This window comes from Apium graveolens, chromosome 6 (genome assembly GCF_009905375.1).
Source record: "Apium graveolens cultivar Ventura chromosome 6, ASM990537v1, whole genome shotgun sequence".
NCBI lineage: Eukaryota > Viridiplantae > Streptophyta > Magnoliopsida > Apiales > Apiaceae > Apium > Apium graveolens.
This window is the reverse complement of record NC_133652.1, coordinates 35,487,838-35,507,283: the sequence shown is the minus strand read 5'-3', so window position 1 is coordinate 35,507,283 and position 19,446 is coordinate 35,487,838. Positions and strand designations below refer to the sequence as shown.

The window sequence follows — 19,446 nt, the reverse complement described above, 5'->3', positions numbered from 1 at the left end:
TTTGGACCCCTTTAAGTGGGCTTTATTTGTAGTCCAAACTGTGTATAATTAATGCGATATTAATTATGCAATTAGGATTTATTTCATTCCCTATCATGTATATATAGTTGTTTTATTGTGTAGTTGGACTAGTATACTTCTTTTCGAAGTTATACTAGCGGGTTGAGTTTTGAGATTGTGAATTATTGAAAAGAATTTTAAAAGACAGAGAAAATTTTATTTATGGAATTTGGAATTGTTGTTTTTAGAACTGTAACCTAAAAAGATCTTGGTTTAGTTTGGGGTCGCAGATGTTATATTTCAATTGTTAAGAATTGTTTGTTAATAAACAAGTTATTTTATATTAAGGTTTCATTGTGACGATCAAATCCTTTGACCCCGAATTTGGGGGCGTTACAATTATCATTAAGTTAAAGATTAAAGATGAAATAAAATTTAACGGAACCCAATAATTTTTAAAGATGAAATAAAATTTAACGGAACCCAATAATTTTTAAAATAAAATATATGAGTATGCTAATTTAATTAACTACTATATTTTAATTAATATTATTAACCAATAATGGTAGGTATAATTGGATGAGAATGGTAAATAAGGAAATCTTTTAATATAATGTGATTGTTCTAGAATTTAGGAGTTCTCTTTTATTGTTCCAAAATAATTTTATTTTTTTAATTGGTTAACTGCATATCTATTTAGAATCAAATTTCAGAGAAAGGAAATTTATGAAAATAGTATATTTTTAATATTGGTCTAGTTTTTAGGTGTGGCCTCCTATTAAAATTGAGAAAAAAATAATATGTAATGTAACTATTGTATTTAAATTAGAATTATTAACTATTTGTGATTAGTGTTTGAGGATGAGAATTATAAATTAGGAAATCTTTTAATATATTGCGATTGGTGTAAAATTAGGAATTCTATGTTATTCGTCCAAATTAATTTAATATTTAATGTAAAATTCGTACATGTCTTTTCTCTTCAGTATCTGAATAATTTAAGTTGTATACTACCTCTTAAATCATCATTTAATTATATATAATTTCATAAGTTTCACATTGGTTGTAAGATCGTCAAAATCTGATTTTTAGAATTTAAATTAAAACCAAAATAAAATCAAACGAATTCAGACAAAAATATTGTAAAACAAAATTTTTTTCTTTTATTTGTTTCAATTACAATTTGATTATGTTTTCCACCTTCTTTTTAAAGGGACCGTTATATTTTAAAATTAATAGATGATAGTTATTCAATCTAAAACGGTGTTATGTATTTTCATTATTTAAACAAAAAATAAGTAGATATTCAATTATTACTCAATACCCAATATGCGAAATTCTTACCTAACTTTTCTCTTAAGTTTTGGGATAATTTTAGTTGGTTAATAATTTTCAAATCATCCCTAAATTAAATATAACTTCGTTAGGTTCGCATGAGATATAGATTCGTCAAAATCTGATTTTTAGAAATCAAGTAGAGTTGAAATAAAATAAAATGTAACCCGATAACTTTTGAAAACAAAATATAATAATATGTTATATTAAGTAAATATTATATTTAAATTAGAATTATTAATTAATTGTGGCTACTTAATTGGATGAGAATGATAGATAAGGAAATCATTTATATAATGTGATTTGTCTAAAAATTTATGAGTTCTCTTTTATTGGTTTGAAATATTTTAAATTTTTTTGATTGGTTAACTGCATACCTAGTTAGACTAATTTTTTACAATAGAGGAAGGATACGTATGAAAATAGTAAATTTCTAATCTGATTGGTCTATTTTCTAAATTTGGCTTCTCGGTTAAAATTACATAGAAATTGTATGATTGGTTAACACAATAATATGGTTAACTGAATTATTATAAAGAAGGATACTCCATAATATAATAAAATATAATATAATATGTAATACATCTATTCAAAATATTAATATTTTATATTATTATATATATAATCGGATCGAATTATTATTGAATCAGATTATATCAAATTTATATCATATGTTAATTGGATCAAATTTTTTCTGGATCAAATTTTAATTTTTTATGCATCAATTTTTTTTAAAGTATTTCATATCAGCTCCCTTAATATTGTATCGTATCGGACCTGAATCTGATATCAACTACAATAATAATCTTGGTATAGTTGTCCCGTCTGGAAACTGAATTTCATTTGAAATTCAGGATTTGATCAAGGAATTTGGATTTCATTTGAAATCCTGGACATTCAAATATTAGTAGAAACATGAAAATTTGAAATGACAACTCAAATAGTGTCATTTGAGATCCCTCATTTGAAATGTAAGCTTCAAAACCCCCTCTTAATGGATTTAAACTTACTACCTTTGTTAGGTCACACACACTGTAGAAGGGGGTTAATACAGTGTATAGCACAATCAAATCGAATTCTAATAACACAAGTAACAGAAAAACAGACTTTATTCAAAGTAATAAACTCTGTTACAATGCGAAACTGTCCTCTCTCAGTGATGAACAAATATCACGAGAGCTGCTAGGGTTACAAAGAATAATATTCTCGATAATGATTGTAACACCCCCAAATCCGGGGTCGGGGATCCGGGTTGTCACGAGTTCCATTTCCCTTAATAACACCCAATCTTAATAATAAATCAACTACTCTGTACTGTGACCCCACAATAAACACACACACCACACGTTATAGTCTCAGAGATGAACATCCAAAAAAATAATCACAAGTTATTTTATTCCACAATTATATGTCAATACACCTTGAAAAGGTTTCTGAATAAATTTACATTTCTTTGCCATTATTACAATTCATAAATATACATAAATCTGGTACATCAAAAGTTGAAAGCCTAGCCTATTGGTAGTTCCTACCTCAGCAACAGCGACATCAACGCCTATAGGAAACTGCAGAATGTTTCCTATCCGCTCGCGATTTGGGAGCTTGGTCCTGTTCATCTTGTCTATCTGATATTGTGTGATGAAAGAAGAAAGCAAGGGTGAGCAGCAAGCCCACCAAAATAATATATATAATGATTAACAATATATGAGCCTTCTCATAGTACTCATGAAAGTCTTGGTCAAAAGGAATGAACCAAGTTTGATATCTTAATGCGATGAAGTCGCAAAATATTCAGTATATATACATATATACTTTTCAAAATCTTGGAATTCCTCTTCCATGTATAATATACACAAAGTTCCAGTTTATAACTGTATAAAAATATCGTTGCAAGGTGATCTCATATATCTAACCTTGTCTCGACGTTTTTCTGAAAATCTTTGTCATGCATAAGATAATCATTTACTAGATATAAGTTTAAAAGATGAAGTTGCCAGATACTCCAATATACTTATATCTTTTCCAAATACTACTTGAACTACCACCGTTCAAGTTATAATTAGTTTCAAAAGTTTATCACACTGATGAGACTACAAGATAAGACTTGTATAGATTCAATCTTTGAAATATTTTGAAGGAAATGAAGTTATGATATACCTCATTAAGTCCCGATATATATATATACACCTATATATATACATACGTTTCCTGAAAACCTCTGTCATGTAAAGTATGAACATAATTGCAATATCCAATAAATTTGGAAAGGAAAGAATTTTGGCATAAACCTGATATCTTGCTGATCAGGCAAAGATACCAATAAGTAACCTTTTCTACTAGTAGATGGACAAATTCCCCACTGGTCATCACCCTGGTCGCAATAGGACCTTATGCTGGACTGCCACTCAGCCACTTATGCATTTGATGGACTCCCACTGAGCCACTTACACTATCATGGACGCCCACTGAGCCCATGTTGCTTATGCCGACTCAATAGATGGACTTACTTCCCGAACCTTGGGTAAGTAATCAATTCATTTATCAAAACAGCAACCTCTTTGCGAATATAAAACACACCACAGAGTCGGATCCCTCAGATTTTGAGCGAGTATTTAAATCCCCTTTAAAAGGAAGATCTTAAATATAAAAATGAGTTTTGGGATCCGCTCTAACCTTTAAAAATCATTTTGAAGACTCGAAAACACTTTAAAGAGTGTTTGGAGTAATGCTGATTTAATGAAGTAAATCAGTCCCAATATTTTTAGAAAATATCTGAATATTATTATTTAAATAATATTCCCATAAAGAATAATCTTTATAAAAATAATTGAAGTAGAAGTTTTGAAACTTATACTTGAAATGAATATTAAATATCCAAAGATATACCTATACGAAAGTACTATCTTTATTTGAATAATCAAAAGTGAGTTTGATTATCGACACCTTATTCTTTAATAAAATAAAGAACATATCTCAGCAAATAATCGGAGTCATAGATCCTCAAATGAATATTCAAATAATATTCAATAAATAAAATAAGCTGAGTCATAAGCCCTCGAATGAATATTCGAAATAATATTCAATAAATAATATAGAGTTATCGAATAACCCTTATTCGATTAATAGTTTTTGAAAACTATAACCATATATATATAAATATATATATATATACATATATACAAAATCTACTCGGGATCCTCGACTCCCGGTTTTAGAAAATGTTTTCACCTTTTGGGTCCCTACACTAAGGGTAAACTCAATACCGCTTATCTCTAGCATAGGTATTATGCAACTGTAAGCATTCAGATATATATGGAAAGAATACGAAACAAGCATGCATATGTACCATATAACATGCTACAATATATCGCAACATTTGCTAATTAACCAACATGCATCTACTGCAAGATAATACATATACATATATACATCATAACAACAGTATAACGGGTAGAAAACTTGCCTGAGCGACTGGGGGTTACAAATGGCTCGGAACGAGTCTAGTAACCTATAAGCAACAAGTAAGTTGGAATTAAACCAAAGTCACTTGTAAATCTATACTTTAACTAACTTAGACTCTAACGCTTGTTTTGCGCTTACTGATTCTCTTAAGTCACTCGGGTAACCTCGGCTCCACCATTTTTAATAATTTAACCTTTATCAGTTTTAAGGCGATTCCTTCGCGAGTGTCTTACCAACTGCCTAACGTACTTACCATAAATGCTTCATACCTTAATTAACCCTTTTTGGTTTTTAACCTATGTTTCAAAGTAAGGCGAGGGGAAATGTTTCGTTCGCGAAACGCCGTTATTTAAAACGGTCGTTTCTCCTAAACCGTGCATCGGAATCGAACGAACTACATATCAAAATGAAGATCATAACATGAGCTATCTAGACATTGCAATGGTCATAATCTATCAGGGGTTTCTTGGGTCCTAATGTTATGCACAAAAACAGTCTAAAGAAAATCGGACGTTACGACGGCTATGTTTACGCGATTTCCCAATTTTTTACCATTCCAAATCATATCAATCCAACTACCAATCAACAACAACTCAAGATACACATCAATACTACTGATTTTAGTCATAATAAGCTCAAGGATATCAATCCAATCATATATTATAACATCTCCAAATTCAACTAAACTACTTAACAATTAAGCTCGAATCATGCTTATCATTCAAATTACTACTCATCCATCCAAACCATCTCCAAACTTCAACATTCAAACTTATTACTAAAGGGTGTGAAGATTTATACCTTCCTTGGGAGGTGTTAAGTTGCTAGAAAGCCTTAGGGAGCCTCCTACAAGCTTGATCTTTCCAAAGAAATCAAGAACACAAAGTTAGGCTTTGAAGTTTCTAAAAGTCCGATTTAAAGAACTGTAAAAATGAGGGTCTTACCATTCTTATTTGGAAGAGACTTGTGAACAATAGTTGTAGGAAATCTCAATACCTTTCCAACGAGCTATAGAACATAACATTTGAGTGAGTATTGAAGGAGATATGGCAGTTTGAAGTTGCTGAGTTTGTTTTAGCCGAGAGCTTTCTTCTTGAAATGGGAAAGTCAACTTCTAATTTTTGTGTTTTATGATATTTGCTTGGTTGCTTCTCCTTTTTGCCTTGGAAAATGTTTTAGCTTTTTACCATGGTAAATTTTACATGGCCCAAAATCAACCAACAAAACAAAACCCCTTGTCATGCTTATGTCATCTTGCACATGTCATAATGCTTCCACTTGTCCACACCTTGTTGGTTTGATGATATCATCATCCCTAACCTCCTTGATTAACTCCTAATTACTTGCCTAATGACCGCTGATCTGTTATACGGTTCGCTTAACTTTCGTTTTCGTTTATCGTTTGAGGGATCATACCCGGGATCTTATTACTTAGGTTTCTTTAACCTTTCTCAATACATTATATTCCTTTTTATGATCCTCTATTATAATCCTTTAATTTAAATCCTTTTTATCCTGTTACCTTATACTCAATTCTCTCCGTATCTAGTGTATTTCCGGGAAAAACCAAAGTGTTTGAATTTGAATTCTGACGATCTTTACATACACTTATATCCCATATAAAGTACTAATAAAATCTCAGAATATCCATATCAGAACCCCTACATAGTGTGGCATGAAAAGTTTTCTCATTCAGCAAAAACACTATTCATAAGGGTTTCAAAAATTTCCAAAAATTGGGGTTATTACAGTCTCCCCTCCTTAAAAGGATTCCGTCCCGGAATCAGATAGAAAATGAATAGGGATACTCTCTTAGCATTACACTTTCTAATTCTCAAGGAAATTCTCCCACATTGTGGTTCTTCCATCAAACTCTGAATAGTTTGATAATCCTTCTCCTAAGCACTTGTTCCTTTTTCAATCTATAACCCTTCCTGGTTACTCCATATAGGTTACGTCGGGTTGCATGTTTATGTGCTTATATGCCCCTATTTGTCTGGCATCCGAATTACACTTCCTTAAGATTGATACGCAAAACACGTTATGACTTGCTACAGGTTCGGGGGTAGGGCTAGCTCGTAAGCTAACTTTCCAATCCGTCTTAATATCTCAAAGGTCCAATGTATCTTGGGCTTAGTTTTCCTTTCTTTCCGAATCTCATTAACCCCTTCCAAGGGAATACCTATAACAACACTAGGTCCCCTACTTCCCATTCCTTGTCCTTTCGTGTCAAATCAGCATACCTCTTATGTCCATCTTGGGTTAATACCAGCCGTCCTCTGATTAGATCTATTATATCCCTGGTCCTTTGGACTACTGCGGGTCCGAGCATCTTGCGCTCTACAACTTCATCCTAACATAAGGGAGATCGACATTGTCTTCCCTCAAAAATCTCATATGGCGATATCTCAATACTGACATATGATCTATTGTCGTGAGAAAACTCAATCCGCGTTATGTGATCATTCCAATTTCTTTCAAGTTATTGCACAGACTCTCATTATAGCTTCTAGCATTATAGCTTTTGCTTCTCACTACCCATTCTTTTCCAGTTCGTAATCGCTACTACCTTCCGTTCCTAATATTATACTGGTTGTAATTCTGCTCGTTAACATTCTATAACCTTTTAATAACCACGTCAACCTTAGTATCACGAATGTGTTTCCATTTCGAATACCACCACAACTTTACTACTCCTTTTTCAGCTGCTTCTATCTTCGAAAGCTTAATCCTTCATATAGAAGTAAAAGAATTTATTGAGAGATCACTATGATCATGAACACTTGTTGTATCATATAGTTAGTACAGAAGGTGGCCAGCCTTTAGTACTTGACAAGCAATTAAACAATAGCTGGTATCCTACTAGGCTTCTATCACACAGATAGATAGTCATTCGGCAATACCTCCCCTTCTGGAAGGGGTGTTCTTCTCAGCTTATACAAAATGAAAAGAAGAGAAAAGAACGAATTGAAGAGAATTGTATATATGAAAAAAAAAATATACTGCCACAAAATATCTGGCTTGGAACCTACCTCTGAACTATAGAGGTTTGTCATAGAAGAACAAAACATATATGTATTTATATCAACATCAAGTATTATAGCATCGCATTTCACGTGCCTAAATATTTTTGCTATTCCGTCCATCATTCTATGGACCCATGCTCTTCCTCGAGCTTATACTCAATCACCTTTGAAACTCCCTCGACATCGAAAATCGAATCTGGAATCTCATTTTATACATCATCGATACTAGAATTCTATGCTTGCACCGCAACCTTCCTCATATAGTAATACGACTCTCTTTTCATAAGAAAGAATAAATATACAATAGGTAGATACTCTACTTAATTAGTCTATCAATGATAACTTATACACTACCACGACCCGATTAGTGGTACTCAATCTCAACACCCATTCCAATACAACTCTCACGGTTGTAATCAGCTCAATACTCGCAGAATCATTGCTGCCTTACTATGGTCCACCACTGACCTACTGTAGTCATTCGTTTTCCATGAAGTCTTAATAGCTAACCATGCGGAGTCCATACATATCGTATCGAATTCTTCTAAGGAGGTAACATAATCACCATTCATGATTCATGAAGAACACTCCTGATCCTGACATACATACATGACATGAAGCAAATAAAATTGCAGAAGAGTTTCCATCAAAGCAACGATAGCAGGTTAATACCATTCTTAATCATATGCCTTAAATAGAAGACTTAACTCAAAGGTTCGTCTAGTCCTTTTTGAAACATGGTCCTGGCTTATCTTAAGATAGTATCTTCTGAGATAGATAGCCTGCTCATGGCGATTACACGAATTAAACCTTTACCAACTACTATTAGGGTTGGGTATTTGCACAGTCATCAGAAAGAATGTCAATCTTCCAAACCATAATACCACCTTCACAACTTTAACCATCATCACTGTATTCTTTTGGCACAAGCGCCTATAATTATCCTCTTACCTTTAAAGTGTCGGCCACCTCTTTGGCCTTTCCTGATAGTAAAATTTCCTTACAATCAATGTCATTTTAACCACCTCCAAATAAATTTTCTACCTCATTTCAATCACAGCTTATGTGAAGATGTTTTCCTTAAAATCTGATGAGTAAAAAAAAATCACCATTTTTCCAGAAGTTATTGCCTCAGTCTTTAGAGGTTAATCACTGTCATGACTGACTCTCAATCATACTTAGAACATCTTTAATCTTAGGTCCTAATTACCTGGAACAAATTCGGCCTTTACTGGTTCGATCCATACTTTCTCATGGTTTAACACGTGCCCCACTTGGCATCATTATAATTACGTCATATTTCCTTTATCCACATTTCTATTCTTGAGAATTTTGAATATTACCTTTTTCCTTGTAAAACCTCTAAGGTTATCCTTCAATCGTTCCTCCTGTATTCCCTAGATACAAGGCATATCAAAATACCATTTACTAACACTAGAACCATTGTCTATATACTTCTGAAAAATTTCTCCACTGATTCTTAAAGGTTGTTACCTTAACCCTTTCCCAATCATACTGTCAAAACTCATACTGTCCCTATTAAGGGTGAAATGCCAACCTTTATGCATTCCCCTAGGATTCATTTTAAGTTACCGAGGTTCTATCCTTAATTCCACCTTTAAAAAGGTACATGCATCCTTCCATGGATAAATCAAGTAATATATCCTTGATAGATTATCTTATTTAATCATTCCCATCTCGATAGTCTATACCAAATTTCACAATAGCATCCTTATTCAAAATGAGGTCAATCAATATGGCCTCCAAAAGATAACAACAGTTATCCGCTTTTCTTGCCTGATTTAGTAATGATAACAGGGATGTTCTAGAAGATATTGGTCGTGTTCAACGTGAACTTCTTCTTAATAATTCCTTATTTACTTTTGTTGTTTATCTCAACAGTCATCTCAATATTGGGATATCTTTCATACCCGGCGTCTCCCTTTCTGGGTATCAAGCCACCGGTCTTACACTTCACATTCTTGAAGGTCACTTCCTTCATCCAATTTTCCTAATTTCTTACTTCCTTGTCTCCTCATTCTATCCGCGTCTCATTATTTATCCTTCCAACTATTTCAAGGTTTCCTTGAATCCTCCCAACTTACAGGGGATAAAATATATGTATCCCTTATTCCTTCAATCATCAACTTTAACTCATGGTGAATTACCCTCATCCTGACGATTACATACTTTTCTATTTCTATTGCTACGAGTCTTTAGGGTTTCCTCATACCCGACTCCCTTATCATTCCTCAAACTCTATTGCCTTTATATTCCTTTCCACTTCAGTTTCTTTTTATTTTCCTTTCTCTTATCATTATTTCATGAACTAACACAACATAAGTATTGATTCCAAACATCCAGTCATTCTGGATTCGTGTCCTCAGAACGAATCTTGACAACTTTTACAACTTAGATTCATAATTCATTATACTCGTCTACCTTTTCTCTGGCTCTAAAGCTTTTACACTATCTCCACAACCTTGGGAAGTACTTTCTCGAAAACAATTGACTGAACTTAAATCAATTTATTATAATCTCTTGCTCCGTGCCTTCCTTGGTCTTTCACCAGTGGGTGGTCTCTCTATTAGGAGGGTAAGTGACAAAAACACTCTTTTGTGATTCGTCAATCATTCAGAATCTCAAATCATTCCTCTATTTCCTTTAGCCAGGCTCTTGCCTCGACTAGGTCAACCTGTTCCTTGGAACTCTGAGAGCTTAGAGACTTAAAGGTCTTGAAAGAATTTCCTACCGCATTGTTTCCTCAAGGTGGTGGTTGGGGATAATAGTCTAAGTTCTTTTTAGATAGGTCCATGAATTTCCGTATAGGAGTACCGTCTCGGGTCTCCTTTCCTTCCTCGACTTTCTGTTTCCTTAGTATGAAATGTTTCATCCTTCTCCCATACTTGGGGTTATCTTATACGTTAAAATTCTTGTTTTCCACTTCATTATGTTATGGGCTCCTTCTTTCTTAATGGCAATCTCCCTGATTATCACATTCGGGGTTTGCCCTAAATCTTATTCCTCGAGCTATGGATTTCATCTAAGATCCATTCCTTAAGCTCTTAAACGTTTGGAACCCAAATTCTTTAGGAATACCTCATTATTCCATTATCATCTTTCTCGGTATTAATCTCTTCTCTATTTATTGGCTCTCTGCCTTCATTCATCACTTTTTCTTGGCACAATATGATCTTTTCCAATAATTTGGGCTGTATTGCAATCTCAAACAACTTTTCGGTACCGGCTCCGGTTACCTTCACTTCTATTTCCATTTTCTCAAAATCTCTTATAAACTCTCCAAAAGACATTATCATCTTGAGTCTCTCCTTTTTACTAAGGGCATCAGCCACCATATCGGCTTTCCCTGAATGATAAAGAATCTCCTAATCATAATTCTTGATTAGCTCTAACCGCCTCCTCTGGCGTATGTTGAGCTCTTTCTACGTAAAAATGTACTAGTGCTCCTATGGTTTGTGTAAATCCCGCACTTCTCTCCATACAAGTAGTGCCTCCAATCTTTAGGGTAAAACTATTGCCACGAGCCTAAGCTCATGGGCGGGGATATCAAATTTTATATTCCCTTAATTGTCTTGACACGGACGCGATTATCTTGCTGTGCTGTATAAGAAGCACCCAAATTCCTTATGCGAAGCGTCACTACAAATCACAAAATCTCCTTTTTCCATCCGGCAACGCCAACATATGGGCCATCACCAATCTTTGCTTCAGTTCTTGAAAGCTGTTCTCGCATTTCTCTGTCCATTCAAACTTCTTAGTCTTACGAGTAAGCCGCGTTAAAGGGGCTACTATCTTTACAAACTTGAACGAATCTCCGGTAGTGACCAGCCAATCCTACCTCTGGTAATTCCCCGAACCATGGTCATCAATTCCTCAGTGGTCCTTTATTCATTCTTGTCAGGACCCTCCACGGGATTCTCCTCAACAACTATCCCTTCTAGGACAACATCCTCAACCGCTACATCCTCAATATCAACATCATCCGGTCATGCGTTAGGACGCTCTATCGGATCCATAATCTGATCTCCAATAAGTAATAAAACATCATCGCGTTGTTGCTCCTCAACCTCAGGGTTCGGTGTCCCGCTACCATATACGATAACGAACTACGCTTCTATCACGATATTTATAAGGGTTCTCGTAAGGGTTTTAACTGTCAGTACTACGTTAGGTAGCCCGACTATGAACTTGGCAAGAATTCTTATTTATCTTAGTGTACTTATTATCTTAATGTCACTTCATCTCTGAGATTTATAACGCTTAGCTCTGATACCACTTCTGTAACACCCCCAAATCCGGGGTCGGGGATCCGGGTTGTCACGAGTTCCATTTCCCTTAATAACACCCAATCTTAATAATAAATCAACTACTCTGTACCGTGATCCCACAATAAACACACACACCACACGTTATAGTTTCAGAGATGAACATCCAAAAAAATAATCACAAGTCATTTTATTCCACAATTATATGTCAATACACCTTGAAAAGGTTTCTGAATAAATTTACATTTCTTTGCCATTATTACAATTCATAAATATACATAAATCTGGTACATCAAAAGTTGAAAGCCTAGCCTATTGGTAGTTCCTACCTCAGCAACAGCGACATCAACGCCTATAGGAAACTGCGGAATGTTTTCTATCCGCTCGCGATTTGGGAGCTTGGTCATGTTCATCTTGTCTATCTGATATTGTGTGATAAAAGAAGAAAGCAAGGGTGAGCAGCAAGCCCACCAAAATAATATATATAATGATTAACAATATATGAGCCTTCTCATAGTACTCATGAAAGTCTTGGTCAAAAGGAATGAACCAAGTTTGATATCTTAATGCGATGAAGTCGCAAAATATTCAGTATATATACATATATACTTTTCAAAATCTTGGAAGTCCTCTTCCATGTATAATATACACAAAGTTCCAGTTTATAACTGTATAAAAATATCGTTGCAAGGTGATCTCATATATCTAACCTTGTCTCGACGTTTTTCTGAAAATCTTTGTCATGCATAAGATAATCATTTACTAGATATAAGTTTAAAAGATGAAGTTGCCAGATACTCCAATATACTTATATCTTTTCCAAATACTACTTGAACTACCACCGTTCAAGTTATAATTAGTTTCAAAAGTTTATCACACTGATGAGACTACAAGATAAGACTTGTATAGATTCAATCTTTGAAATATTTTGAAGAAAATGAAGTTATGATATACCTCATTAAGTCCCGATATATATATATACACCTATATATATACATACGTTTCCTGAAAACCTCTGTCATGTAAAGTATGAACAGAATTGCAATATCCAATAAATTTGGAAAGGAAAGAATTTTGGCATAAACCTGATATCTTGCTGATCAGGCAAAGATACCAATAAGTAACCTTTTCTACTAGTAGATGGACGAATTCCCCACTGGTCATCACCCTGGTCGCAATAGGACCTTATGCTGGACTGCCACTCAGCCACTTATGCATTTGATGGACTCCCACTGAGCCACTTACACTATCATGGACGCCCACTGAGCCCATGTTGCTTATGCCGACTCAATAGATGGACTTACTTCCCGAACCTTGGGTAAGTAATCAATTCATTTATCAAAACAGCAACCTCTTTGCGAATATAAAACACAGCACAGAGCCGGATCCCTCAGGTTTTGAGCGAGTATTTAAATCCCCTTTAAAAGGAAGATCTTAAATATAAAAATGAGTTTTGGGATCCGCTCTAACCTTTAAAAATCATTTTGAAGACTCGAAAACACTTTAAAGAGTGTTTGGAATAATGCTGATTTAATGAAGTAAATCAGTCCCAATATTTTTAGAAAATATCTGAATATTATTATTTAAATAATATTCCCATAAAGAATAATATTTATAAAAATAATTGAAGTAGAAGTTTTGAAACTTATACTTGAAATGAATATTAAATATCCAAAGATATACCTATACGAAAGTACTATCTTTATTTGAATAATCAAAAGTGAGTTTGATTATCGACACCTTATTCTTTAATAAAATAAAGAACATATCTCAGCAAATAATCAGAGTCATAGATCCTCAAATGAATATTCAAATAATATTCAATAAATAAAATAAGCTGAGTCATAAGCCCTCGAATGAATATTCGAAATAATATTCAATAAATAATATAGAATTATCGAATAACCCTTATTCGATTAATAGTTTTTGAAAACTATAACCATATATATATATAAATATATATATATATATACATATATACAAAATCTACTCGGGATCCTCGACTCCCGGTTTTAGAAAATGTTTTCACCTTTTGGGTCCCTACACTAAGGGTAAACTCAATACCGCTTATCTCTAGCATAGGTATTATGCAACTGTAAGCATTCAGATATATATGGCAAGAATACGAAACAGGCATGCATATGTACCATATAACATGCTACAATATATCGCAACATTTGCTAATTAACCAACATGCATCTACTGCAAGATAATACATATACATATATACATCATAACAACAGTATAACGGGTAGAAAACTTGCCTGAGCGACTGGGGGTTACAAATGGCTCGGAACGAGTCTGGTAACCTATAAGCAACAAGTAAGTTGGAATTAAACCAAAGTCACTTGTAAATCTATACTTTAACTAACTTAGACTCTAACGCTTGTTTTGCGCTTACTGATTCTCTTAAGTCACTCGGGTAACCTCGGCTCCACCATTTTTAATAATTTAACCTTTACGAGTTTTAAGGCGATTCCTTTGCGAGTGTCTTACCAACTTCCTAACGTACTTACCATAAATTCTTTATACCTTAATTAACCCTTTTTGGTCTTTAACCTATGTTTCAAAGTAAGGCGAGGGGAAATGTTTCGTTCGCGAAACGCCGTTATTTGAAACGGTCGTTTCTCCTAAACCGTGCATCGGAATCGAACGAACTACATATCAAAACGAAGCTCATAACATGAGCTATCTAGACATTGCAATGGTCATAATCTAGCAGGGGTTTCTCGGGTCCTAATGTTATGCACAAAAACAGTCTAAAGAAAATCGGACATTACGACGGCTATGTTTACGCGATTTCCCAATTTTTTACCATTCCAAATCATATCAATCCAACTACCAATCAACAACAACTCAAGATACACATCAATTCTACAGATTTCAGTCATAATAAGCTCAAGGATATCAATCCAATCATATATTATAACATCTCCAAATTCAACTAAACTACTTAACAATTAAGCTCGAATCATGCTTATCATTCAAATTACTACTCATCCATCCAAACCATCTCCAAACTTCAACATTCAAACTTATTACTAAAGGGTGTGAAGATTTATACCTTCCTTGGGAGGTGTTAAGTTGCTAGGAAGCCTTAGGGAGCCTCCTACAAGCTTGATCTTTCCAAAGAAATCAAGAACACAAAGTTAGGCTTTGAAGTTTCTAAAAGTCCGATTTAAAGAACTGTAAAAATGAGGGTCTTACCATTCTTATTTGGAAGAGACTTGTGAACAAGAATTATAGGACATCTCAATACCTTTCCAACGAGCTATAGAACACAACATTTGAGTGAGTATTGAAGGAGATATGGCAGTTTGAAGTTGCTAAGTTTGTTTTAGCCGAGAGCTTTCTTCTTGAAATGGGAAAGTCAACTTCTAATTTTTGTGTTTTATGATATTTGCTTGGTTGCTTCTCCTTTTTGCCTTGGAAAATGTTTTAGCTTTTTACCATGGTAAATTTTACATGGCCCAAAATCAACCAACAAAACAAAACCCCTTGTCATGCTTATGTCATCTTGCACATGTCATAATGCTTCCACTTGTCCACACCTTGTTGGTTTGATGACATCATCATCCCTAACCTCCTTGATTAACTCCTAATTGCTTGCCTAATGACCGCTGATCTGTTATACGGTTCGCTTAACTTTCGTTTTCGTTTATCGTTTGAGGGATCATACCCGGGATCTTATTACTTAGGTTTCTTTAACCTTTCTCAATACATTATATTCCTTTTTATGATCCTCTATTATAATCCTTTAATTTAAATCCTTTTTATCCTGTTACCTTATACTCAATTCTCTCCGTATCTAGTGTATTTCCGGGAAAAACCAAAGTGTTTGAATTTGGATTCTGACGATCTTTACATACACTTATATCCCATATAAAGTACTAATAAAATCTCAGAATATCCATATCAGAACCCCTACATAGTGTGGCATGAAAAGTTTTCTCATTCAGCAAAAACACTATTCATAAGGGTTTCAAAAATTTCCAAAAATTGGGGTTATTACAATGATAACACTTATAGTGTAAACCCTATGTCTGTGTTTATATACTACACAGTTACAAGATAATCGCTAATTGATATGGAATACAATTCTTCTTCCTAAAATATATCAATCAGATATCTTTTCTTCCAAGTATTCTATTTTTCATAGAATTCCCTCTTCATGCATATCTCTTCTTACTTTTGTCTTGATCTTCTATTTAATCAATCAGCCGCCTTCCTTATCTGAACGTTTCCTTTAAGTCCTGATATTTCTTCTGATAAATATCTCCTGAACTTTAAGTACTGATAACTTAAGTTCTGACTTCAGTATAAGTGCTGATTTCAGTTAAGTACTGATTTGTCCTGTTTAAGTAAGATCTGAAAACTAAACATAAATCATATTAGTCATGACATTATCAAATATATGTGACAATCTCCCCCAACTTGTAAATTAGCATAATATACAAGTTTAACAGATATTTGATGATGTCAAAAACATTAAGTACAAATGCATGAGAATTTGACTAGATAACTACAACTTACAGTCCTTAAAGCTTTACCAACTTTAACTTCTGATAACAACTTCAGTCTGTATTCATATCAGAATTTGAGCAGTTGTAGATCTTGACTTGGCTTCACTTTCTGATCTCTCTGATGTCAGGAGTTGTTCTGAGATACTTCTTTAACAAACATCTCTCAGCATATCTGAGTTCATCAATCATCCTCCTTTTAGCATCTTTAAGCTCTGCAGAATCTTCACCAGTTTGAAAGATAGCAGCCCTGAGATCATTAATTCTAGCTTTCCTTATGTCCTGATCCAGTCTGATCAAATATGTCTTGTCAGACTCAAGATTGAATTCTACGGCCTTGTAACCCAGAAAGGTAGTTATAATCTTAGCAGAGTTGGGCTTCATCTCAACAATATCACCCTTGTGATCTCTGTACTTTGGAAGATATGTGCTGCCAGACTTTACAGAATAAAGTCTTTTCTGTTTCTGAATTTGACTCTTCAAATAGTTTGCAGCACTTTCAGTTATTCTGTCATTCACTTGAAGTAAAAATAAAACATGTTCCAGTTCTTCAAAATACTTCAGTGGAATAACATTTTCCCTTATGTGGTAAACCCTACCATCTGTCATGAAGTATAACAAAATGTGTTCTTTCAAATAGGTATGGTAAACCATCTGTACAGATTCTAGTTGATTCAATCTTTTAGGAGTTGCTTCAATACCAGGTTCACTTAAGGAAGTTGGATCATTGGTTGTGTTCTATACTCTTCTTTCATCAGCACTACCCAATCCAGATTTATCTCTTACTTCCTTTTCAGTAACCACTCTTGCTTCAAAACCACTTGCAGCAGTCTTCAAAGGTTGAGTCTGTTTGGCTTTGGTGAAACCTGGTAGGAGTAACTTTGAAGGTTTAACATGAGCAATGTCAGAGGTTTCCTTTGATTTATCTTCTGATATCAAGTCAACTTGAGCTATGTCAGAGGTTACTTGCTTCTTTGTAATATCAGAACTAACTATATCTTGACTCTGAACAACTTGAGCCATGTCAGAGGTTGTCTTAGAATTCTTTCTTGAAGTCAGAGTAAGATTAGTATCTTCAACAATAATTTCTTCATCCATAGGAGGCACATAAACCTTTATAGGTTCACCAACTTTTTCTTTACCCTTAGACCTTGGATCTATCTATAATTGTGATTTGGCCTTAGTTGCCTCAATATTTGTCCTTTCTTTTATCACAATGCCTTTGGCCTTTGGAAGTTTCTTTTTACCAACAGAAGCTTCAGATTTAGAGTTAACTTTTTCTGACTTAAGTCTAGCTTCTTCTTCTAATAGACTCTCAAAGTCCTCCTGGATTTTCCTTCAGAAATAACTGTCTTGAAATTTCTTCATCAAGATCCAAAAGTTCATCAGAACTTATTCTTTTATCAGTATCAGAACTTGTTCTAAGACTTGTAGCTTCAGCTCTTCTTGATGAAAGACCTCTACCTTGACTATGACCTCTACCCATTCCAGAGTTTACCTGGTGATCTTTTTCATCATCCTTCCCCTTCAGTGTATTAACAGTTTTGCATTTGGACTTAATTACCTTCTCCCCCTTTTTGGCATCAGCAGGTAAAAGAAGAGAGACAAGCAATTCCACTGAGGATTGGATCTCATCGAGTTGAGATTGCTGAGAAGCTTGATTTTTCAAAATTTCATCAATCTGAGACTGTTGCTTCTCTTGGGTCTTCTTAATGTAAGCAACTCTGTCAAAGGTAGGTTGGAAGAAAGTTTTCTTGTCAATTTTCTTAGTCATTTCTTGCTTGAGAAATTCTTCCTTAATTTTATGTACCTCTGCATGAGTTGTTGAATGTAGACCTTGCAGATGTCTAGTACTCAATGCAGTGACTCGAAGCTGTGTCTTGAAATCATCATTAATTAGCATCGCATCAGCTTTTGCCAAGTGCTCAGCAAGAATTGTTTCAGATGGAACAAAGGTAACTATGTTCCACTCCTTAGTCCACTCCTGTCCTCTAGGAGTTTCACTCCAAGGTACTGGTGCTTCCCTTGTAACAAACTTCTTGACTATCTCACTTTTGTGAACAGTTTGTTGAGGTGCATGTCCTGATGGACCAGCTGCAGTATCATCTTCATTTATAGCAGCATCACTAGTAGTATCAGCATTTGCAGCATCAGAACTTATAGAATCAGCATTTTCTGATAAAAGAATAGTATGAGAAGCTATTGAGGCTTCAACATCATCCTCTAAGTGCTGATCTGCTTCCAAGTTCTGATCAACCTCCATAGTTTGATGATCACCTATATTCTGATCATCAACATCTAGATGCAGAGAAGGTGTTGTAGACAATTCTGGAGTTTCATTAGCATCAGTAAGAGGTGTTGTTGATGGATTAATTGTTGTTGGAGCTTCTAAGTAGAGAACCTCAGGCACAACTAGGTTGTGAATATCAATTTCAGCACTTGTGCATGGGTCTGCAGTAGATACTGGTTCATGTACATGAGACACAGGTGGTGTAGTTGCTTTATCTGTAGCAGCTTCCTGAGTTGGTGACAATGGAGGTGGAGATGCAGTAGCTTCAGCAAATTTTGGCTCTTTTGAGATCAGAGATTCCTGATCTCCTTCCTTAGCTGCTGCTTCCTCATCATCTGAAGTTGGCCTGTGAGCTCTCTATTTCTTTCTTTTCTTTGAAGGTGTGGATTCCTTGGGAGTTCCAGCATACGACATTCTTCTAAGCCTTTTGAGAAGCTTAGATCCCCCAATTCCAGTATCCTTCTGAGAAGGGACCTTCTCAACATCTTTAACAACAGGTTTCGATGTAGAAACCTGTTCCTCACTAT

General features: G+C 34.5%; 1 protein-coding gene across 1 annotated transcript in view; it reads right to left on the bottom strand.

The window, feature by feature from the left end:
* Nucleotides 1-754: 754 nt before the first annotated feature.
* The window catches only part of LOC141664891 (uncharacterized), a 56,727-nt gene continuing 38,035 nt past the window's right edge, over nt 755-19,446 (bottom strand). The window contains exon 3 of the mRNA XM_074470848.1: nt 755-775. Coding sequence (XP_074326949.1) covers nt 755-775 — 21 coding nt within the window. The remainder of the gene's footprint in view (nt 776-19,446) is intronic.